This window comes from Eriocheir sinensis, chromosome 30 (assembly GCF_024679095.1).
Source record: "Eriocheir sinensis breed Jianghai 21 chromosome 30, ASM2467909v1, whole genome shotgun sequence".
NCBI classification, from domain to species: Eukaryota; Metazoa; Arthropoda; class Malacostraca; order Decapoda; family Varunidae; genus Eriocheir; species Eriocheir sinensis.
The window spans coordinates 5,898,784-5,922,120 of record NC_066538.1 but is presented as its reverse complement, the minus strand read 5'-3'; the positions used below and the strand labels follow the sequence as shown (position 1 = coordinate 5,922,120).

Sequence of the window (23,337 nt, the reverse complement as noted above, 5' to 3'; positions counted from 1 at the left end):
AACACATGGATAGTCCTTAAAATCCTGAGTTATGGTTTACTTAGTGGTGGTGAGGGGTTCATATGGGTTCTTACTTTAGAGCAATGTGAGGGTTGTGGTGGTAGGCCTGCGCGGTGGAGCCCCTGAGCAGCCTCGGAGTGGCCGCGTCCAGTAATTTCTCACGTTGTTTTTACGCGGAATTACCCCGCCGCGGGTCATCAGGGCGGGCCGACGTGCACTTTACCGACACTAGACAATATTCACAACCATGGAGACGCAGGGTGACGCACATAAGCCCGGGAAAAGCGAGCCCAGGGTGTATGGCCGCGCTGAACCCCTCGCCATTGGAACCCAGGAATGCGAGGAGCCAAGTTTTAGTGCCTCCGAGGGCCGCGTGGAGGCTCCTGACCCGTCTGACATGATCCCTGGCAGCAAAAAACATGATCCGCAGGTGAATGGTGAAGTGGTGGTGAACGGCGTGGGTGGTGAAGGGGAAGCATGCCCAGTGAGGTCCCCCTTGAAGGCATCCAGTGAGGTCATCCCCGAAGTCATGTCGAGGGAGAAGAACGAAGAGGAGGGGAATTTTGAGGTGTCAGAACTGCTAGCAAAACAGAAAGATGAAGAGGAGGTGAACTTCGAGGTGTCAGATCTGTTAGCAAGACAGGGAGATGAAAAGGTGTCAGAACTGCTTGGAAGACAGAAGGTTGAAGAGGAGGCCAACTTCGAGGTGTCAGAACTTCAAGACGAGGCGAACTTCGAGGTGTCAGAACTGCTAGCAAGACAGAAAGATGAAGAGGAGGCAAACTTCGAGGTGTCCGAGCTGCTTGCAAGACAGAAGGACGAGGAGGAGACCAACTTCGAGGTGTCCGAGCTCATCAAGGAAATTCTCAATCAGTCCTCGTACCTGGATGAGGGTTTAAATGGCCATGACTTCGTGACCGGACTTGACGGCGAGCTGGAGGGTCAGGTCGTGCCCATGTACCTTGAAGGGAGTGAGGCTCGTAGCTCCACGCCGGACTCAGACTCCAACATGCGGACAGCCAGCGAGGGCTCGTCCACCCCCACCAGCCAGCTCTCGGTCCCCTCCAGCACGTCCTCGGATAACCCGGAGCTGAGGATCGCAGAGAAGGATGCGACAGAGGATGCGAAGGATAGCGGACTGGGGTGCCGGTCAGAGGAGAGCCATGAGGAGCTGTCGCAGCACACTGGGGAGGCGAGCGAGGAGAATGACGTCAGTTTGAGTGTTTCTGCGCCGATGACGGAAAACGGGGAAGCGCTGCAGGATGGCGAGAAGAGCAATGTGGTGTCCTTGGGTATCAGTGAGGGTGGGGACCAGGGGCGGCAGGGTCCAGAGGGGGGTGAGGCGCTCTCCCCCACCCGTCACATGGAGGAGACGCAGCCGCCTACACAAGATAATTTTGACACATCATTGACGCAGAACGACAAAGTTATTGAGACAAGTAGAATAGACACTCCCGGAGCACAAGACACTCCCACAAGCCCTGACGAGACTGCCAAGGAGGAGGAGGTGGTGTCATATGAGGCCGGCATAGGTGTGAATGCTGCCGATGCTGACGACGAGGCGGAAAGGGTCAGCATGATGGCCCGTGCCCTCGAGAACCTGATCCTGAGCGCTGTTGAAGCGGACCGAGAGAGGCAGGCGGAGGTGGCATCATCAGATTCCTCCCGCACACCAGAGCAGCTAGAACAGACTGAATTGCCGGCAGGAGCTTCTGAAGTTGTTGCTGTAGAAGAGAAAGCCACCCCAGAGGAAGAGCAATCACCCGCCTCCCCTGCAGAGGACGCCAAGACAGAAATACAACCTGAGGGCGCTGAGAACATGAGCCTAAGGGAGGAGGCAGTGGAGGAAGGGCAGGGACAGGAGGCCGGCGCTGGAGACAGGGAGTGGCCGGAGGTGTTGGGCATGGAGGCAGGCCGGGAGAGGCTGCAGGTGGCAGGCCAGGAGCAGGAGAAGGCCACTGATGTCCCTGCCTCCGTGGCTAGCAGCGAGTGTGTCTGCAAAAGGTGAGGGAGTTCTGTGTGCTTTGCTGCTTTCTTATTTATGTATTTATTATTTACATAATTTTTATTTATATATTATTCTTTTATTATTTATTACTTTAGCTGCATGATGTCAAGGTGAGCATAATTTTATATATGTATATATATATATATATATATATATATATATATATATATATATATATATATATATATATATATATATATATATATATATATATATATATATATATATATATATATATATATATATATATATATATATATATATATATATATATATATATATATTTTTTTTTTTTTTTCATTTGGTTATCATAAGGAAAATTTTTAGTATAGCTACTTAATTGTTTTCTCCTGATTGTGTTGTCATGAAATTATTTTATTTTTTATTTTTTATTTTCCTTAATTAAAAATGTGAATATTTTTAATAAGCAAAATTTCTGGTGCTGTATTCCATTGATTCATTGCTTTGTTTGGAAAGCTAAATTTTCTTTTCTTTTGAGTATATAAAAGTAAAAAATTAAGTCCAGCAGTTTATACAGGAAGGAGGAGCAGGAGTGGGGACAGCGATTAGCGGGATTTTTTTTTTGCACCTTTTTTTTGTTGCCCTTGAACTGTTTCTTTTGCTGTAAAAAAAAAAAAAAAAAAATGTAATTTGTTCTTTTCTTTGATGAGCACAATGAAGAGTGAAATGTCGGTAACCACTGAGGCTTTGTGCAGTGATAGCATGTGCCTCTGTCTTTACCCTTACCTTTTTCCCTTGGCGTGTCAGGCTGCAGGGTGTTGAGGAGGGGGCCAACGTGATGGTGGGGGTGTGGGCTGAGCTGAGGTCTTCCCTGCGGCAGCTCCACCGCTCTCTCATCCCACAGGCGGCCCAGGGCTCCTCCATGCGCTCCCGGCCCTCCCTCACACGCATCAAGGCCCTCGCCAATATGTGAGTGTGTGTGTGTGTGTGTGTTAAAATAAGAACATTGTTAAAGATAATGATGATACTGATGAGTTTTGCAGTAAATTATCAAGATAAAATTGAGATAAGTCTGAAGAACATTGCTTTTGACGATAATGATGATTTGTGAGGGAAATTCTCAAGATCTAATCATTCCATAAGTCTTTAAAAAACATCACTTTTAATAATGATGATATAGACATGGCGGTAAAGTGCAATGGTGATGCTAGAGTGAGCGTAACAATGACAACTGTAACACCTCTCCATCCAACATTGACCTCTCTTTAGTCCACTCTTTACTTTCCGCTTTGTGGGAGCAGCGATTAGCGTGCTCTTTTTCTACACTTTCTTTTTGTTGCCCCTGAGCTGCTTCCTGTGCTGTAAAAAAAAAAAAAATAATAATAATAAATAAATAAAGAGAAAAATAGCGATGACACACCTTGACGCTCCTTCAGGTTGGTTAGCCACGATGCACACCAGCTGTACCTGCGCCTCAGTCACCTGGCCCACGAGCTGTGCATCGAGCTGAAGGTGCGACTCCTGGCCACCATCCACGACGCCCCCACACCTGTCCAGGCCGCGGGGTTCATTCAGGGTGAGCCACAAGTGATGTCTTCCTCTCTTTGCCTCTGTGTCTTGAACTGTTGCTGTTTTCGTTTTCTCTATTGCGTCTTTTTTTGTCTTTGTTTCTTTCTGTCTGTCTCTGTATCTTTTTTTTATCTGTTTTTTTGTATCTTTTTTTGTATGCGTTTTGTTTCTTTCTGTCTGTCTCTGTATCCTTCTTTTTTACAGTACAACAGGAAAGGAAAAAAAAATGGGAGAATTAGGAAGATATAGAAGGCAGAGAAGGAGAAGGGAGGGGAAGTAATGAGGAAAGGAAAACACTGAGAAGAAAAATAGAATATAGAGGAGAAAACAGAAAAAAAACAGAGAAGGTAAAGGTAGGGAAAGAAAGAAGAAGAACTAGGAAGAAATCAAAGGTACAGAAGGAGAAGAGAGGAGGAAAAGAAAACAATGAGAAGAGGAAGAAAAAGTAAATATGGTAAAGACAGGAAAAGAAGAAAGGTGGGAGAACTAGATAAAGGAGAGAATAAATGACAAGAAAAGGGAAAAAAATCAATAAGGAAAAAAAACTGAGTAGGAAAGTGGATGTCAGGGGGAGGTGTGTATTTACCTAGCTGTATTTACCTAGTTGTATGTACCTCATTGTAGTTTTTCAGGGCCTGGGGTTACGCTCGTGTGGTCCCGTCTCCATATCTGTATCCGTCCAGTTTTTCCTTAAAGTTGTGCACACTCTTCGCCGATACTACGTCCTCACTTAATCTGTTCCAAACCTCCATGCTCCTTTGCGGGAAGCTATGTTTCTTTACGTCTCTCAAGCATCTTCCTTTTCTCAATCTTTTACTGTGTCCTCGTGTGTTGCTGGTGTTTCTTCCTTCTCATAGTAGTAACTCCTCATTGTCTACTTCTTCCGTTTTATTCCATGTGTGTTATGTGTGTGTACGGAGGAGAAAGAGACAGGAAAAAAGAAGGGAGGGAGGAAGGGGGGTGGAGAGAAAGAGAGGGAATGAGGGAGTAAAGGGTGATAGAAGGAAAAATAAGGAGTAAAAGGAAAGAAGGAAGAGAAGAAGAGAGGAAGGAATGATAGAAGGAAAGAGAAGGAATAAAGGAAAAAATTGGAGGTGTGTGTGTGTGTGTGTGTGTGTGTGTGGATATGATGACACTGAACGGATATCAGAGGTGAGGCCCGGGGTGACATGATCCTGGTGTGCCTCCCAATGATGCCAACACAAGCCTGATCCACCACACAACACACACAGGAAGGAATTAGGCAAGAATTGGCACTAATATTATGGGGGATAAGTGGAACAGAGTAGATAGTTAACCCTCATTGTTGTTTGTCGTATGAATTTATGTTTATTTTCACAGCTACATACGTGTTCATACCCTTGCCATTTCTTGATTTAATTCTTCCTCTCCTTGTTTACTGTCCTTGTTTTCCTGATACTGGGTCTGGATGTGCTGTGAGTCTCCTGCTCTTGATAGTTGTAAATGCTCTCCTCCCTGGTGTTCATTCTTCTTATGCCTTCCTCCGCACACTATGTCAGGCCTTCTTCAGTCTTCAATATAGCTGGTCATCTCCCTTCTACTTCTGTCACCTCCCCTCTTCTTTCGCATCTCTTCTGAGTAATCGCTGTTAACTCATCCGCTGTGATTGGCATGGATTTCACCTTCACTGGTAGCCTGGTAACATACTTTCCCAGGTCTTTCTCTGCCTCTGTGGTGGATAGTGGAGTGTTTCCCATGTGGTATTGGTAAGCTGGATATCCCCTCCCAAGGTGCAGGACTACATTTTTCTTGATTGAATTATAACAGCCACTTTTTGTTCCATTCCTGTAGCTTGGTGATGTCTTCTTGTAGGAAATTCACAGTCAAGGGGTTAATATCTCTTCTTCCAATGTTCCTCTAATCTTTTCTTACACTTATTTGCTAGTCCTCTATCAGTTAGTTTTTATAAGTTCTCTTCTCCCTCTACTTTTTCCTGTGGCCTTCCTTTTTTTAGTTTTTTTTATCTTATCTGTCTTATGTTGCTATTTCTTGATTGAATTGCCATTTTTATCTCATCTTTCGCTAATCTTAATCTTTTCCTACTTTTCTTTACTAGACGTCAATGAGTAAATATGTAAGTCCTTCCCCTCTAGGTCACCCTTTGGCCATCCCTTTTCATCTTGTGTCTATTTATGTTGCTATTTCTTTATTGAATTGCCATTTTTATCTCAACTTTTGCTCGTCTTAATCTTTTCCTACTTTTTTTCACTAGATGTCAATGAGTAAATATGTAAGTCCTTCCCCTCTAGGTCACCCTTTGGCCATCCCTTTTCATCTTGTGTCTATTTATGTTGCTATTTCTTGATTGAATTGCCATTTTTATCTCATCTTTCGCTAATCTTAATCTTTTCCTACTTTTCTTTACTAGACGTCAATGAGTAAATATGTAAGTCCTTCCCCAGGTCACCCTTTGGCCTTCCCTTTTTCATCTTGTGTCTGTTTATGTTGCTATTTCTTTATTGAATTGCCATTTTTATCTCAACTTTCACTCGTCTTAATCTTTTCCCAACTTTTTTTCACTAGATGTCAATGAGTAAATATGTAAGTCCTTCCCCTCTAGGTGACCCTTTGGCCATCCCTTTTCATCTTGTGTCTGTTTATGTTGCTATTTCTTTATTGAATTGCCATTTTTATCTCAACTTTCGCTCGTCTTAATCTTTTCCCAACTTTTTTTCACTAATGTCAATGAGTAAATGTGTAAGTCCTTCCTCTTTAGTTTACCCTGTGGCCTTTCTTTTTCTTCTTCTATCTGTTTATGTTGCTATTTCTTCATTGAATTGCCTTTATTATCTCAACTTTCACTTATCTTAATCTTTTTCCTGCTTCTCTTTACTAGACCTGAATCAGTAAATATAAGTCCTTTTCTCCCCTCTTGTTTACCCTGTGGCCTTCCTTTTTAATCTTCTATCTGTTTATGTTGCTATTTCTTCATTGAATTGCCTTTATTATCTCAACTTTCACTTATCTTAATCTTTTCCTACTTCTCTTTACTAGACCTGAATCAGTAAATATAAGTCCTTTTGTTCCCCTCTTGTTTACCCTGCGGCCTTCCTCCTTCCCCCAGGTGTGTGTGACTCGTACCAGTGGGTGATGGGGGTGTGCGAGGCGCTGCACCCCGCCCTGGAGCGCCTGGACTCGGAGCACCTCAGCCGCTTCAAGCTCAACTGGGTGACCGTCAACATGCACATCTTCCACTCCACCATCCTCACCGACCCGGATGTGCTCGACTATGCCCATGTGTGCCGCCAGAAGGTGTGTGTGTGTGTGTGTGTGTGTGTGTGTGTGTGTGTGTGTGTGTGTGTGTGTGTGTGTTTATATCTCAATTTCCCTGCATATTCTTTTATCCCTTGATTCGAGTACAGGCTCTGATACTCATTATGCTTCTGTCTGTCAGCTGAGTGAGTCCAACGAGGGGGAGGATGTGCTGGGCTGCTGGGCGTCACTGCACCGTACGCTCACAGTGGCCGAGGCGGTGTGGGTGCGCGCTGACACTCTCCTCCAGGACTACGCGGTGGAGCGGGCGGCACTCAGCACCCGCAGGAGGCAGCTGCTGGCCGACTGGGAGCACTTCAAGGCACAGCAGAGGAGTCAGCACCACCAGAAGGCCGAGGTGCAGAACGTTGCTGTCACGTCTGCTGCAGGTGAGCTTTGTGTTTTGGCCATTTTTTTTCTTGTTGTTCTTTGTCTTCTTGTTCTACTTTGTCCTCTTGTTCTTCTTTGTCTTTTTGTTTTTCTTTGTCTCTTTTTGTCTTTTTTTTCTTCTTGTCCTTTGTCTTCTTGTTCTTTTTTGTCCTCTTGTTCTTCTTTGTCTTCTTGTTCTTCTTTGTCTTCTAGTTCTTTTTTGTCTTATTGTCCTTCTTTATCTTGTTCTTCTTTGTCTTCTTGTTCTTCTTTGTCTTCTTGTTCTCCTTTGTCTTCTTGTTCTTTGTCATCTTGTTCTTCTTTGTCTTCTTGTTCTTCATTGTCCTCTTGGTCTTTTTTGTCTTCTTGTCCTTCTTTGTCTTCTTGTTCTGCCTTCTAGTTCTTCTTTGTCATCTTGTTCTTCTTTGTCTTCTTGTTCTTCTTTGTCTTTTAGTTCTTCTTTTCCTTCTAGTTCTTTTTTGTCTTCTTGTTCTTCTTTGTCTTCTTTTTCTTCTTTGTCCTCTTGTTCTTCTTTGTCTTCTTGTTCTTTTTTGTCTTCTTTTTCTTCTTTGTCCTCTTGTTCTTCTTTGTCCTCTTGTTCTTCTTTGTCCTCTTGTTCTTTGTCTTCTTGTTCTTCTTTGTCCTCTTGTTTTTCTTTGTCTTCTTGTTTTTCTTTGTGTTGTTTTTCTTTGTCCTCTTGTTCTTCTTTGTCTTCTTGTTCTTCTTGTTCTTCTTTGTCTTCTTGTTCTTCTTTGTCTTCTTCTTCTTTTTCTTCATTGTCTTCTTGTTCTTCTTTGTCTTGTTTTTCTTTGCCCTCTTGTTCTTTGTCTTCTTGCTCTTCTTTGTCTTCTTGTTCTTCTTTGTCTTCTTGTTCTTCTTTGTCTTCTTGTCCTTCTTTGTCTTCTTGTTCTTCTCTGTCTTCTTGTTCTTCTTTGTCCTCTTTCTTCTTTGTCTTCTTTGCCTTCTTGTTCTTTGTCTTCTTGTTTTTCTATGTCTTATTCTTTTTTTTGTCTTGTTCTTTTTTGTCCTCTTGTTCTTCTTTGTCCTCTTGTTCTTCTTTGTCCTCTTGTTCTTCTTATTCTTCTTTGTCTTCTTGTTCTTCTTTGTCTTCTTGTTCTTTGTCTTCTTGTTCTTCATTGCCCTCTTGTTCTTCTTTGTCTTGTTCTTTGTCTACTTAACATCCCCATTCTCCCTGATCCTCTTTGGTCCTCCAGCTGGTCTCCTCCCTCCCACCTCCACCTCTGCAGCTCTTCCAAGGACACTTTCTTGCATCACACATTTTTTTTTCCCCACTGAAAGAACAGATTATTTTTACATTGATAGAGACAAGCTGAGGACAGTAGAAACCAGTCAAAAAATGTCCATGAATTGCTGCTCCATGTAAGGGAAGACAGAGGAAAGTGATGAAAGACAATGATCAAATGTAGTAATCTTGAAACTCCTCATTAACGATTGCAATTGGCATGGATTTGGCCTTCACTGGTAGCCTGGTAACATATACTCCTAGGTCATTCTCTGCCTCTGTGGTGGATAGTGGAGTGTTTCCCATGTGGTATTGGTATGCTGGATATCCCCCCCAAGGTGCAGGACGTTACATTTTTCTTCATTGAATTGTAGCAGCCACTTTTGTTCCACTCCTGTAGCTTGGTGATATCTTCTATTAGGTAATCTGCATCCAATGAATTAAAGAGAACTAGTGAGTTTTAGAAAGGAGGAAATATACAAGGAAGGCTGTACATGAGTTTACCAATGAAGGGATGAAAGGTTGCATAAATTGTTAAGTCTTTTATTAGTATGTTTAACAGTATAGGTAAGTTGATAATGATTTCTGTTTTATATTCCCTTCCCTTCAGAGGATGGAGTACCCCAGTGCCCCTGTGAGGACTGTGGGGTGGGCAGGGGCAGAGGCAGGGACTTGCAGGGACCCTTGGGCGTGCTGAGAGGACCCGCCCCTGCCCTGACAGACCCCCGCCCCCCCTCCAGCTGCGAGTGCCATTTCTGCAACGCATCAACGGCCGCCGCTGTGAGTGATCCTGGCTTGTTGGTTACTTTGGGGCTTTCTGCATCAGCCCAGTCAGGGTAATAAAGAGCCGTACATCATGTCAGCCACTATAAATAAAATTCACCTGTGCCATTAACGGGCTGGGCTTGTCTTTAGGCCCCTTAAGAGAGCCTACCAGCGCAGGAGGCAGAACCTGAAAGAAATATATGTATAAACTGACCTCAAAAATTCCTGTCAACTTGTTCACTTTGAGAGGTAGTATTGAGACTCATTAATTATTTTCAGTATTGTGAATGTGTTATTTTGGGGATTTATGCTTTTTGTCACATTTGAATGGTGTTAGATACTTTGTTATGCATATGCTCTTTAGGGGATTCAGTATTCTTTTCTGGCAGTGGAAGGGTGTTAGATACTTTGTTGTGAATATGTTCTTTTGGGGATTCAGTATTCCTTTCTGGCATTGGAAGGGTGTTAGATTCTTTGTTATGAGCGTGTTCTTTTGTTACATTGGAATGGTGTTAGATTCTTTGTTGTGAATGTCTTCCTTTGGTGGTTCATGGTGCCTATGGTGAAGGTGGCCACACTCTCCTATTCCATATCCCTTGTTGATACGAGTTTTCACGCAGACACAAGAGGAGCCAGTCCTTCCCCAGCCCTCCGGGAGCTCCCTGCCGCCCCTGGCCCAGCCGCAGCTCTCCCTCTACCCCCACATCCACAACACCCCCCCCGGCAGTGACATTGTCGGGGGAGGAGGCCAGTCGAGGGAGGATCTAGGGCCCCTCCCCCCTGCCCCCACCACCAAGCCCCCCATCACAACCAACCCTTATGTGGTGAGTTGGTTGCCTTGGTTGTGTTCAGTCATGCTATCTCTAGACATGATATTTCTAGTATTGTATTATCTTCATCCTACACCTTAAGTACTGGATTCACTCGAATTATCATAGTATTCGTTCCTTCATTCTTCCTAAAAAATTTGGACTTTTAACCCGGTAGCTGCAGGGATCGAGTTTCTTAAAGGCCCCTGTAAGTCAGAAAAATGAGAAAAAAATCATCACTCATGCAAACCATTTAACAATATATATCAATGCATTTGTGATCAGTTTGTGCATCATCTGTTTTTTGGGGTTTATATCATGGAAAAAATTTGGCCTGTCGCTGGTACACTGTAAAGCCACAAATTTGGCCCGTCGCTGGTACACCGTAAAGCCACAAATTTGGCCTGTCACTGGTACATTGTAAAGCCTCAAATTTGGCCCGTCGCTGCTACCAGTTAATTCATCTTTATCCAACACCTTTTTTGCAAGCACTAATGGATTCACACACCCTTCTCTTCCTTCTGCAGGGGAGTGACCTTTTGACGGAGCAGCTGATGCGGGAGTGGGAGCTGGTCTACGGGGACACCCTCTCCCCCCCTGGCTCCCACCCCATCCTGCCCCCACCTGAGGCTGTCCTCCCACGCTATGAGTAAGCTTGTGTTGTTGGTCTGTCGGGGGATTATGGAGCATGGAAGGGAGGAGATGGGGCAACGTTAACCATTTTCAATTCTCATTCTTTTTATTATTAATCTGTAACTGCTTTTCCGTGTCTTCTAATGAGCTTTTTATGTGTTATCCTTATATGTCTGGGGATTATGGGGCATGGGAAGGAGGGTATGGGGCAACGTTAACCATTTTCACTCCTTATTCCTTTTGTTTTTAATCTGTAACTGCTTTTCCGTGTCTTCTAATGAGCTTTTTATGTGTTATCCTTATATGTCTGGGGATTATGGGGCATGGGAGGTAGGACATGGGGCAACGTTAACCATTTTCACTCCTTATTCCTTTTGTTTTTAATCTGTAACTGCTTTTCCGTGTCTTCTAATGAGCTTTTTATGTCTAATCCTTATATGTCTGGGGATTATGGGGCATGGGAGGTAGGACATGGGGCAACGTTAACCATTTTCACTCTTACTCCTTTTATTATTAATCTCTGTAACTGCTTTTCTGTGTCTTCTAATGAGCTTTTTCTGTCTTCAGTGACTTAATTCCTTTTGGGGAGGCAGACTAGATGACCTTATGAACTAAATAGTCTTGAAATAATTGATCTTTTTGCTGCAGGGGGCAAAGGGTATTTGTACTCTTTGATGCTTCCTCGGATGTTTATATTTGTAAGAGTGGCAAGACAGGGTGTCCACTGCAGATGTAGCTAACAGATGTGGAGTAGAGGACCTGGAAACAGTGCTCAAAAGGGAAAGACTCCAATGGTTTGGACATGTAAAGAGAGCAGGGAAGGATACAGTGCTGGGAGTTGTGGAGAGATTAGAGGTAGAAGGAAGGAGACCAGTTGGTAGACCCAGGAAAACATGGAGAAGGTGTATACAGGAAGCCTTGGCATTGATGGGATTGGATGAGCATCAGGCAGAAGACAGAGTAGAATGGAGGAGAAAGAGAGCAGGGGAGGATACAGTGCTGGGAGTTGTGGAGAGATTAGAGGTAGAAGTGAGACCAGTTGGTAGATCTTGGAAAATGTGGAGGTGTATACAGGAAGACTTGGTATTGATGGGATTGGATGAACATCTGGCAGAAGACAGTAGAATGGAGGAGAAAGAGAGCAGGGGAGGATACAGTGTTGGGAGTTTTGGAGAGATTAGAGGTAGAAGGAAGGAGACCAGTTGGTAGATCTAGGAAAATGTGGAGAAGGTGTACATAGGACAGGGCTGGCCGATTTAAATCAATGATTTAAATCAAGATTTAAATCAAATGATTTTTTTTTAAATCATTGATTTAAATCAATATTTACTTCTGCCCAAACCAACATGGAATGTAAAGGAAACATATAAAAACAAACACATACTTACACCTGCTTCATATATTCCTGAGGAATAGAACAGTTAAAGCTTCCTTTTACAATACAACAAAAATTTCCACATTCCATTAAAAAATGAAATCAAAGGGTTTTACTTGTAATGAACTGTACTTATTTCTGAGGAGTAGAATATTGAAGCACTTCCTTTTACAATACAGTATAACAAAAAAATCCACATGCTATTAAAAAAAGGAAATCAAAGAGGTTTACTTATAATGAACTGTACTGATTTCTTGAAGTAATGAATTTAAAAAAGAAAATTATTATGGTCTGTATTTAAAACAAAAGCACATTGAATTTATACTGTAAAAGCAGTCTTTGAAAAATAATGATACACTTCTTTGAAAGTAGTTCATAAAAATTCTTTGAAATCGAAATTCAAAATCTTTAAAAATAAGGTTTTTAATTCTTATGACAATAAATTTGGTTCTTTTCAGTCTTGCTACTATTCCTTGTAACTCCAGTTTACACTGTTTGCATATAGCTCTCCTTGCTTTCCCAGACTTTGAAGGAATTCTGTTAAAATGTTCCCACACTGGATCACTCTTCCTACCAGATACATTAATGCTTGTGGTCAGTGACATCTCTACGCTCTTGTAGTTAGCTCAGGAATGAGTGGGTGGCCTGTAACACCTAAACAGTCAAACTACTACACAATGGCACAAGTCCGGCTATGTCCTAACATGATGTAAGAGGAACAGAACAGAGCCTGAGAGAGATGGTACAATCCTGGTCAGTGGCTACTGGGCTGCTTGACAGGTTCAAACACATTGTAACCAAGTGAGAGAGGATGCAACATGCTGTAAAAACACTCCAAAATGTGTTTTAAACTAATGTATAGAATATATATATATAGCTTTCCAAATATTTTTTTATGCTGATTAAAAAGAAAAAAGAAAAAAAAATCTGATTTAAATAAAAAATTCAATTTTTTTGATTTAAAAAAAAAAAAATAAATCACCAACCCTGATACAGGAAGACTTGGCATTGATGGGATTGGATGAGCATCAGGCAGAAGGCAGAGTAGAATGGAGGAGAGCCATAAAGCGTCCAACCACTCAGGAAACGAAATGATGACGATGAACTTTGCATATTGTTTTTTTAACGTAGAGGTAGAAGTCTTTGCTTATTCCCATTTTCTGTTGATGTGTTTTAGGGGTGACCCATCAAGCCTCGTGAGCGGTGTTGAAACCCTGCGGATCAGCACCAACCGCCCTCTCTACACTCGCACCATGGTGGACCCCGCCCTGCCCTACGTGCCCGACACCCACGCCACCGCCCGCGCCCACACCACCGTCCTGCCCAGCTCCTCTGCCACCCCTGCCCCGGCCCCATGCCAGGCCGGCGGAGCAAAGGACCCGCCCCACAGTGCCCCGCCAGGCTGTGAGGGCGGAGGGCCTGTGGTGGGAGAGGGTGTGGGTGGATGTGGTGGTGGTGGTGGTAGGTGTTGTTCCTCTGGCAGTGGCACCAACACCACCAGCGTCATCACCCACACCAGGGCACACCACCCGCACACCACGGGACCTGGCCACAAGGGTGAGAGAGAGAGAGAGGGGGGTAGCAAAAACAATTAAAAACTAAATAAAAATAAATATAAATGAGTTAAAGAAGAAAAAAATGATAAGGAAGTAAATAATATGAAAAGAAGAGAGAGAGAGAGAGAGAGAGAGAGAGAGAGAGAGAGAGAGAGAGAGAGAGAGAGAGAGAGAGAGAGAGACCTAATATATAGCTGCTAAGTTAAGTAAGTTGACAAATATAGTATGATGAAGTCTTATTCCTCAATCCTCACACCAGCAAATTGAAGACATTAATAAGTCCCTCAGTCTTATCATGCCGTTGTTTCCAGGTAAATGTTTGAATGGCTTGGGGGAGCGCGGGGAAAGAGCCGTCAGCAGGGAAAGTAAGTGTCATTTTCTCTGGTGTTTTAATATTTATACTCTATGCTCTATACTTATATATCTTGACTCTATATTTATACTCTACGCTCTCTATATATATCCATTTATAGTAGTAGTAGTAGTAGTAGTAGTATTTATAGTATCAGTACCCTCTATCCCTATTTCAATAGTGCAAATATGATCAGTGCATCCTTTCTATAGTAACCCTTGCAAAGAGATTTAACCTGGTAGCAGCGATGGGCCAAATTTGTGGCTTTACCATGTACGTACCAGCGACGGGCCAGATTTTTACCCTGATATAAACCCCCCAAAATTGATGATGCACAAACTGATCACAAATGTGTTTAAGTATATATTATAAAATGGTTTGCGGGAGTTTGCGAGGTGATCTAATAGAAGTGTTTAAAATGTTTAAAGGATTCATTGATATTAATGCGGAAGATTACTTTACAATTGATCTATCAAATAAAACAAGAAGAAATCACAATTTGAAGATAAGTGGTAAAAGATTCTCGTCGCACGAAGCTAAACACTTCTTCTTCAGTCGAGTTGTTAATGTTTGGAACTCTCTACCCTGTGATGTCATTGATAGTACAACAGTTATGGCATTCAAGAATAGATTAGACAAGTATTTTAAATCCAACCAGCAACTAAGATATTACTCATTGTCGTAATAACGTTAAGTTCTTTCGAATACTGGTGTCCTTGTCCACTTTTATCGCCCGGTTAGTGGTAGCAGTAATGGTAGTTCTTTCCTCTTTCCTACATAATTTCCATGCAGTTTTTCCATGCTGCATGGTTCTTTTTCCTTTCCTGCCAGCTTTGGCTGGATGGATGGGGGGGTGGGGAGGAGCCTTCGCCTTTGCTGTCCTTCATCTTCCACCTTTGATTAGATAGTTAGTGTAGCTTGTCACAAACAGCCTCGTAAGGACCAGCAGGTCTGCTGTTGTTTGTTCTTCCTTTGTGTCCTTTGTTTGTGTTCTGGGGATTAAAAACATTATCCCCGCAGCTACCGGGTTAAATGTAAGAAAACCATGCCGTAGTTACTGAATGGGAAACTTCATGTACGGAGGAGGCTGACGGATTGATGACGGATGTCTTTCTTCCCTCAGGTGGTTGTGAGAGTGACTCAAGCGGTGGAGAGGAGTGGAGCAGCGGGGACGAGAGTGACTCCTCCACCACTGTCTCCTCCACGCACCAGGACCCACACTGCGACTGCTGCTACTGCCACATGCTCCACCACAAGCAGGTGAGGGGGGGGTATTCTTCTTGTTCTTCTTTCGTTCTTCTTGTCGCTTAATGTCCTTATTTTCCTTAATGGGGCTAGACAGGCTGTGAGTGTTCTTGTTGTTCATTTGTACCTGTTTTCATGTTAATTAAATAGCTTGTAAGAGTAAGTAAACATAGGATATAAGGAGACTACACAAGGCAGCTCCTGAAGAAGGGTCTTGCACCAAATTCTCTTCCCTTTTTGCCTTGAGTTGTTTTCTTTACTGTAAAAAGAACTTGAAAAAATGGTAATGTAAACTGTGGGACTGGCCCTTGATGTCACTATTTTTCTTTACCGTAAAAAAAAAACGTGAAAAAATGGTAAAATAAACTTGATGTGGCTATTCCCTGGTGTCCCTCAGGGTGGTGGGCGGCAGAAATACAGTGACAGGCGGGACAGGCTGCTGCAGATACTCTCACGCAAGAAGAAGGCGCGCAGCTGCTCCGCCATCTCGTCCTCAGGGAGCTCCATCAACACCAACGCTTCGGCACCCCAGGGGCCCGCCAGCAACCCCCCGTGTAGTGGGCGGGGCCGTGAGCCTCCCCTGGGCGGCCAGAACATCGACAAGATCATGGACTTCATCGAGGGGAACCAGCTGGATGAGGCGAAGCATGCTAAAAAGGCCGCTAAGAAGGCTCGGCAGAAACAGAAAAAGGTATTGCTTCGTATCACCTGATTTTAAAGGGTGTATGATTCTTTTTCTTCTTTGTTTATAGTTCTAAGTAATGGGGAACACGTGCCAGGGGGTGCATTGCTTCACTCACCTGCCACCTCCACCTGATTTTTAAGGGTATATGATTCTTTTTCTTCTTTGTTTATAGTTCTAAGTAATGGGGAACATGTGCCAGGGGGTGCATTGCTTCACTCACCTGCCACCTCCACCTGATTTTAAAGGGTATATGATTCTTTTTCTTCTTTGTTTATAGTTCTAAGTAATGGGGAACATGTGCCAGGGGGTGCATTGCTTCACTCACCTGCCACCTCCACCTGATTTTAAAGGGTATATGATTCTTTTTCTTCTTTGTTTATAGTTCTAAGTAATGGGGAACATGTGCCAGGGGGTGCATTGCTTCACTCACCTGCCACCTCCACCTGATTTTAAAGGGTATATGATTCTTTTTCTTCTTTGTTTATAGTTCTAAGTAATGGGGAACATGTGCCAGGGGGTGCATTGCTTCACTCACCTGCCACCTCCACCTGATTTTAAAGGGAATATAATTTTTTTCTTCTTTGTTTATAGTTCTAGGTAATGGGGAACATGTGCCAGGGGGTGCATTGCTTCACTCACCTGCCACCTCCACCTGATTTTAAAGGGAATATAATTTTTTTCTTCTTTGTTTATAGTTCTAGGTAATGGGGAACATGTGCCAGGGGGTGCATTGCTTCACTCACCTGCCACCTCCACCTGATTTTAAAGGGAATATAATTTTTTTCTTCTTTGTTTATAGTTCTAGGTAATGGGGAACATGTGCCAGGGGGTGCGTTGCTTCACTCACCTGCCACCTCCACCCCCGACCAACGTTGCCAGATTGTCGTAGTCAGTCGCTTATATTTTCCGACTTCCTACCCTAAAACTGTCTTCTGTGCTCCAATAACAAAACTCATTTATAGTTATTGTTAAAAGAGTTACATCCTAATATTTTTTGGCAATAGTTATGTGTCAGAAACCGGTAAATACTTCCACCCAGCAGTGAATGGGTACCAGGTATTAATCAGGGGTTGTGTCCCGTCTCCTGGGATATGTTTCCTTCTCCTTTAATTCCTTCCCCTCCTGTCTCTCTCCGGCATATGACCACAAGTTGCCGACTCAACGAAACTTTCCAACTTTCCTTTTTCCGGTAAATACTATGCTCTGAGTCCGATAATCTGGCAGCGGTGCCCCTGATAGTCCCTCTGAGGAAGCCCCCACACAGTTATCCTTCCCATTCCAACATTATTTTGAAAGTAATTATGCAGTGAGGGAAAAAAATGTAAAATTGTAGTAAGTTAATATCCCTTCTTCAGATGGCTATTAGAAGAGAGGAGGAAGAGGAGGAGGAGGAGGAGGAGGAAGAGGAAGAAGAAGAGGACGAGGATGAGGATGAGGACGAGTACAACAGGCGGAACAGCTGTGATGACGCCCAGGACGATGTGGAGGAGGACGGGCCGCTGGCGGAGCTGAGGCGGCGCGCTCCGGACGTGACGATAACGGTGGTGAGGCCGGGGCAGCAGGCAACCCGACCACCGCCTCCACCACAGGTAATATTTTTTCCTTTGTCTGTATTTCCTCCACCAACACCACCACCACCACCATCATATCACCACCTTTCACCACCATCATGACCACTTGCCAATCATTCATAACATTTAAATTACTGAAGATGGAGGTTTGTAGGAAAAAGGCAAGACCATCAACATCTAAATGGAGGGTCTACCGTATATTGATATTAACCCGGTAGCTGCGGGGATCATGTTTCTTAATGGTCCCTCTAAGCGAGAAAAATGAGAAAAAAATCATCACTCATGCAAAGTGTTTCATAATATTTATTAATGCATTTGTGATCAGTTTATGCATCATCTATTTTGGGGGGTTTATATTATGGCAAAAATTTGGTCTGTCGCTGGTACATGGTAAAGCCACAAATTTGGCCTATCGCTGGTAACGGGTCAATGATTCGTAATTATTGTTTGCAGAATTGCTCCCAGAGGCCCCGGGACCCCTCTCCCTCCCTCATGGACAGGTGCAAGCCGCCGCCCGCCAAGCTCATCCCCTCCCTGAGCCAGCCGCCGCCAGAGCCCAGCCCGGCAGCACACACTGGTTCCCGCACCATCCTACACCCTTACAGACAGTCACAACCCAGCCGCCAGCCGCCACACCAGCCACCCCAAGGCAGACACCCGCCGAGCATCTCGCCGCAGCTCAGCGCAGCCACCGCCAGCACGCCCAGCCCCCAGGAGCCGCCGAGCAAGCCTGGGGCGGCGGCTGGGGGCGTGAGCAGCCTGAGCAACATCCTGAAGGGCATGGACACGGCAGCCAAGGAGAAGGACAAGGGCTCGCAGATGGTGACGATCCGCCGCGTGATGGACCCCAACAACGCCGAGCCCACCGTCACCATCACGCTGAAGGGAGACCAGCCGGAGAAGGACAAGGTGCTCTTCAAGCTGGTCAACGGGCAGGGTGAGTGGGGCTTCCTTTACTTATTGACTTATTTACTTATTTATCTACAGTTAAGTGATAAGTAAAAGAAGAAAAAAAACAGCTTAAAGGAAAAAGAAAAAGAGCCTCCTTGTCTTCTTTTATGATGTATATATTTATTTCATTTATTTATTTATTTATCTACAGTGAAGTGAGGAGTCAAAGAAGAACAAACAGCTTAAAGGAAAAAGAAAAAGAGCCTCCTTGTCTTCTTTTATGATGCATATATTTATTTCATTTATTTATTTATTTATCTACAGTGAAGTGAGGAGTAAAAGAAGAAACAGCTTAAAGGAAAAAGAAAAAGAGCCTCCTTGTCTTCTTTTATGATACATTTATTTATTTATTTTTTTGCAGTACAGGGAATGGCATAAAGGAATAAGAAAAACCATCTTCTTTTAGGGTACACTTCTTTTTTCATGCACACAAGTTGTTATTTAATTTCACGGTAGAGGAAGAAGCTTGAAGAAGAGAAAATATCCTCCTTGTCTGCTGTCAGGTACTTCTATTCATGCATGCACACCACTTGTTTATTTATCCTCCAATTTTTAAGTACATGATGCAGCTGAAAGGAGAAAAGAAAGCCGCCTTGTTTTCTTTTAGGGTATTTATCAGTTCATGCTTGCTGTTGTAATTAGTGTTTATATCATGATAGAAAACTCAGGAAAATTAATTAAGGCCGATGATGATTGAGAATGTTTAGCTATCACTTTTGATGATAGATAATTATCACACTCAATTTTTGCAAGGGAAACTGTATACTGATGTCTGTGTTCTTTCAGCTGTGTCGGGCAATGGCGGCCGTGGAGGTCAAGGAGGCAAGAAAGGTGGCGGTGGAACAGGAGGCTCTGTCAGTGGAGGTGGTGGTGGTGGTGGTGGTGGTGGTGGGGGTGGTATTTGTGGCGGTGGGGCAGGAGGTGGTGGTGGAGGGCCAGTCGTGCAGCACCCGCCCCAGCCTGAGCCCTGTGAGCCGCCCATCCCTGAGGGCCTGGACCCTGAGGAGGTGAAGAAGTTTAAGAAGAAGCAAAAGAAGGAAAGACAGAGGCTCAAGAAGCAGCAGGAGCAGATGGAGGAACAGCAGAAGGGCCAACTCCAGCAGCTTGAGCTACAGAAACAGCAGGAGTTCTTGAGGCAGCAGCAGGAGCAGATCTTCCAGCAGCAGTTAGCCCTGCAGCGGCAGCAGGAGGAACTATTGAAGCAGCAGCAGCAACAGCAACAACAGCAGCAGCAGAACAGCCAGGCTCAGGGCAATTCCAAGAAGAACAAGAAAAAGGGCAAGGCGTTGGCGGCGGGCGTGGGCACGGCGAACACTGCCAGCACCCCCGCCACCACCACCAAGGCTAGCGGTGGGGGCAGCAAGGCTGGGAGCAGTGGCGGGCAGAACGGGCGCGTGTCTGCGGTGGTGTATGACGGCGATGACATGGCCCAGTCCTTCAACCTGCCGCCGGGCGTCACCATCAACAGGGTGGAGGGCCAGCCCGGCATGGTGACCATCTCCAACAACATGGGCGGCGCCTTCTCCCAGCCCTTCCTGCCCAACCCCAACATGTACCCCAGCCCCATCATGCACGGCTTCCCCACCCCCCAGGAGCCGCCCCTCCCCAAGACCTACGGCCGCCCCCACGCCCCCGGCCTCAGCTGGAACACCACCCTGGATGGTGGTGGTGGCGGCGGCAGCGGCGGGTACCCCGACAAGGACAACGTCATCGTGGTGGACACCAACAACAGCTTCCTGGGCACCAACTCGGCCGCCGCCACAGCCACCACCGCCACGGCCGCCGCCGCCGCCGCCAAGAGGGAGCTGTCTTCAGAGGAGAAAGTGATGATGGCGGTGAAGGGCCTGATAGACCCCAGCACCCTCAACATGACCCAGAAGAAGAAGTTCAAGAAGAAGAAGAAGGAGCTGCAGGAGGAGCGGGAGCGGGAGGAGCAGCGGCAGCGGGAGGAGGATGACCTCATGGACCAGATGTACAACCTGGCCACTGGCAAGTGGCCTCAGCAGCAACAGCAGCAGCAGCAGCAGCAGCAGCAGCACCATGACGCAGCACCACACAATCAAACGCAAGCCAGCAAGACCCAAGCCAAGAAGAACACCAAGCAGAAGGAGAACCTCAAGCAGACGGCGGCGGTGAGCGGCCCCGGCAAGCAGCAGGCAACCAGCAAAACCAAGCAGCAGCAGAAGACACAAGACACCTCGCAGAAACAGAAGCATCAGGACCTGGTGCGGCAGAACAGTAAAAACAGCAAACAGGGCAGCAAAGACACCAGCCTGCAGAACATCACCAACCAGCCGGCCAAGGGCACGGCCACCGCCAGCATAGGAGGGAAAGCCAAGCAGCAGCAGACACATCAGCAGCAGCAGCAGCAGCAGCAGCAACACTCCCAGAAGGCAGCAGTGCAGCCAAGTCAACAAAAACAGCAGAACCAAGCCAAGCAGCAGCAGTCCTTGCAGCAGAAACAGCAGAAGGTAACTCAGCAGCAGCACCCTCAGACCAAGCAGAGTCAACAGCAGCAGCAGCAGCAGCAGCAGAAGCAACAAAAGCAACAGTCGCAGCAGAAGCAGAACAGCCAACACCAGCAACAACAACAGCAACAACAGCAACAGCAAAAACAACAGCAGAACACATCACACAAACCTAACCAGGACCACCACCACCAGCACCACCACACAACCAACAATCACCTCCACCAACACCAACAACAACAACAACAAACACACCCAACTCAACACCAACACCAGACAAAGCTTACTAACCAACAACATCAGCAACAACAACAACAACAAAGACAAGGCCAGCAACAAAGGCAGCAACAGCCACACAACTCCAGGACGCACACCCAACAGAAACAGCCTTTGCCCAGCTTCCCCAGTGTGAGGGAGGGACAGGGGGCTCCAGCAGGGGGTGGCGGTGGGCATAAGGGGAGTGGAGGAGCTGGCGGTGGTGCAGGAGTGCCCGGGAAGACAGCCTACGTGCCTCAGGACATCGCACACGAGGCTCGCTACGCCCAGTACCTCGCGGCCAACGCCAACACTCTCGCTAAGATGAGCTACACCACACACAATGGGGCGCTGGTGGCCACGGAGAGGCTGCCGGAGCACTGCGGTGGCCCTCAGGAGGACGACAAGAGAACCTCCTCCTCGTCCTCCTCCTCCGGGAAGAAGAAGAAGGCCAAGAAGAACAAGAAGGGTAACCTGGAGGACCTGACCACCATCGACAGCGTGTTCACTCCCAAGGATGTGGCTGAGGGGGAGCTGGACGAGACGGAGCGCGACGTGGAGGCCTTCAAACGCTTCTGCTTCAATAACGTGCCACTCAACTCCGGGGAGAAGCCCAAGGTCAACATCAACATCAAGGACATCATGATCAAAAAACGGCCCTGCAACGGGAAGCCTGTCACTGGCTGAGGGCGGGGAGTGGCGGCGGCGGCGGCGGCACTTACAGTTTTATAATGACAGTCTTGTTTTCCTTCTTATTTTCACTGTTCTCAACCGTTCTCGTCTCCAGTGAAGTGATGCTAAAGACACTCGTTTAGACTTCAAGGGCGGAGCTGGAGCCTCGAACACGTTTTTTTATACTTTTTTTTTCGTCTTCCTCAACTCAGGTGTTCGGCTCTATGACACGTATTGTTCCTGTACCTTAGGAATCCATTTTACTTTTATACTTGCATGCCTTAATTTCACGTCACTTTTTTATATTTAAAGAACCTGACTGTTTTTAAACTAATCGTGTGCTAGCTTATCTTCCATCTCGTAGGCAGTAATTAAAAAGAGTTCCTCGGAGGATTGACAGGAAAGGCGGAGAAGAACGTCTTGTATCACCTCAGCTCAGACTAACTCATGCACATCATCATGCCTCGGAAACTATTATACGGCAGATTTTTACGCCCTTCATTCATACCGATGCGGGAGTTCCTGTAAACGCATAAGCTGCTTTGTCTCTTGCTGTGTTGGAAGGTGGAACTGCTTGTGTAAGGCTGGGCACTGGTCACTCATCAGCACTGTGCCTCGATTCGTAAAGATTGCAAGCGATGAAAGAGTGTGAAATATTCTAAAGTATATGTGGAAAGCAAGGAAGAAAGAAAAGGTTAGCACTGTGGTTTGGGGTTGACTCTTGACATAGGGAACATCAACACCCTGAAAAGAACGCAAGTGGTGAAAGAACATGACAGTCGGAATAAATATGTACAGGAATCAAGAAAGGAGAAAGCCTCAGCACTGTTAGGTTGTTGGTCCCTTGCCTTGAGGTGTGTGGGAAGACCAGGAAAAAAGAACGCAAGTAGAAGGGATTGTAATAGTGGAAAGTGCATTAGATAACAAGAAAAGGAGGATTGAAAGAAAAATATGAACCTACTGAATAAGTCAAAACAAAAAAGGCCACAAGAAGAAGGAAATAAATGTTATGTTTGGAGAAAAAAAACATAGTAGAAAGAAGGATTGTCATAGTGGAAAGTGCATTAGATAACGAGGAAAAGAGAATTGAAAGAAAAATACGAATCTACTGAATAAGTCAAAACAAAAAAAGGCCACAAGAAGAAGGAAATAAATGTTATGTTAGGAATAAAAAAACATAGTAGAAAGAAGGATTGTCATAGTGGAAAGTGCATTAGATAACAAGAAAAGGAGGATTGAAAGAAAAATGTGAACCTGCTGAACAGTATGTCAAAACAAAAGATGCTACAAAAAGAAGGAAAAAATGTTATGTTACGTTACCATGACTGTACTAAGAGAAAGCGCAAGACCTGTTCACAAATACCTATATCCGGATGACCCAGTGGTGCTGTTTGCTACACTGTTAATTGGGACCTGAAATTCTGGGATGAACGTTAGTGATAGTTACTGAAACCAAGCCCGTGCAAGTCGTTGATGGTGACGGTTGATGTAGGTGGGTGATAACGAAACCAAGACGGTGGAATTGACTTACAGGTGACATTGGTGGTAGTTATCGAAACCAAGCTTGTGGGAATGGT

The 23,337-nt window shown here is 45.1% G+C and overlaps 1 protein-coding gene across 4 annotated transcripts; it reads left to right on the top strand.

Annotated features, from left to right (window-relative positions):
* The first annotated feature begins 94 nt into the window (after positions 1–94).
* On the top strand, positions 95–22,936 carry LOC127005484 (uncharacterized). 4 transcript variants are annotated; one of them, XM_050874386.1, is made up of 16 exons: positions 95–568; positions 740–2,004; positions 2,777–2,938; positions 3,406–3,545; positions 6,624–6,811; positions 6,954–7,200; positions 9,034–9,203; positions 9,809–10,012; positions 10,525–10,646; positions 13,183–13,562; positions 13,873–13,926; positions 15,037–15,173; positions 15,556–15,849; positions 17,199–17,432; positions 17,868–18,351; positions 19,152–22,936. In XM_050874386.1, exons 1-16 carry the CDS (start codon positions 248–250, stop codon positions 21,773–21,775), a joined length of 7,026 nt encoding a protein of 2,341 aa, XP_050730343.1. In that variant the 5' UTR covers positions 95–247; the 3' UTR covers positions 21,776–22,936. The 4 variants fall into 4 exon arrangements, with proteins under 4 accessions (XP_050730343.1, XP_050730341.1, XP_050730340.1 ...); XM_050874384.1 differs by having other exon boundaries at positions 95–607; positions 728–2,004; XM_050874383.1 differs by having other exon boundaries at positions 95–2,004; positions 15,571–15,849.
* Positions 22,937–23,337: the final 401 nt, after the last annotated feature.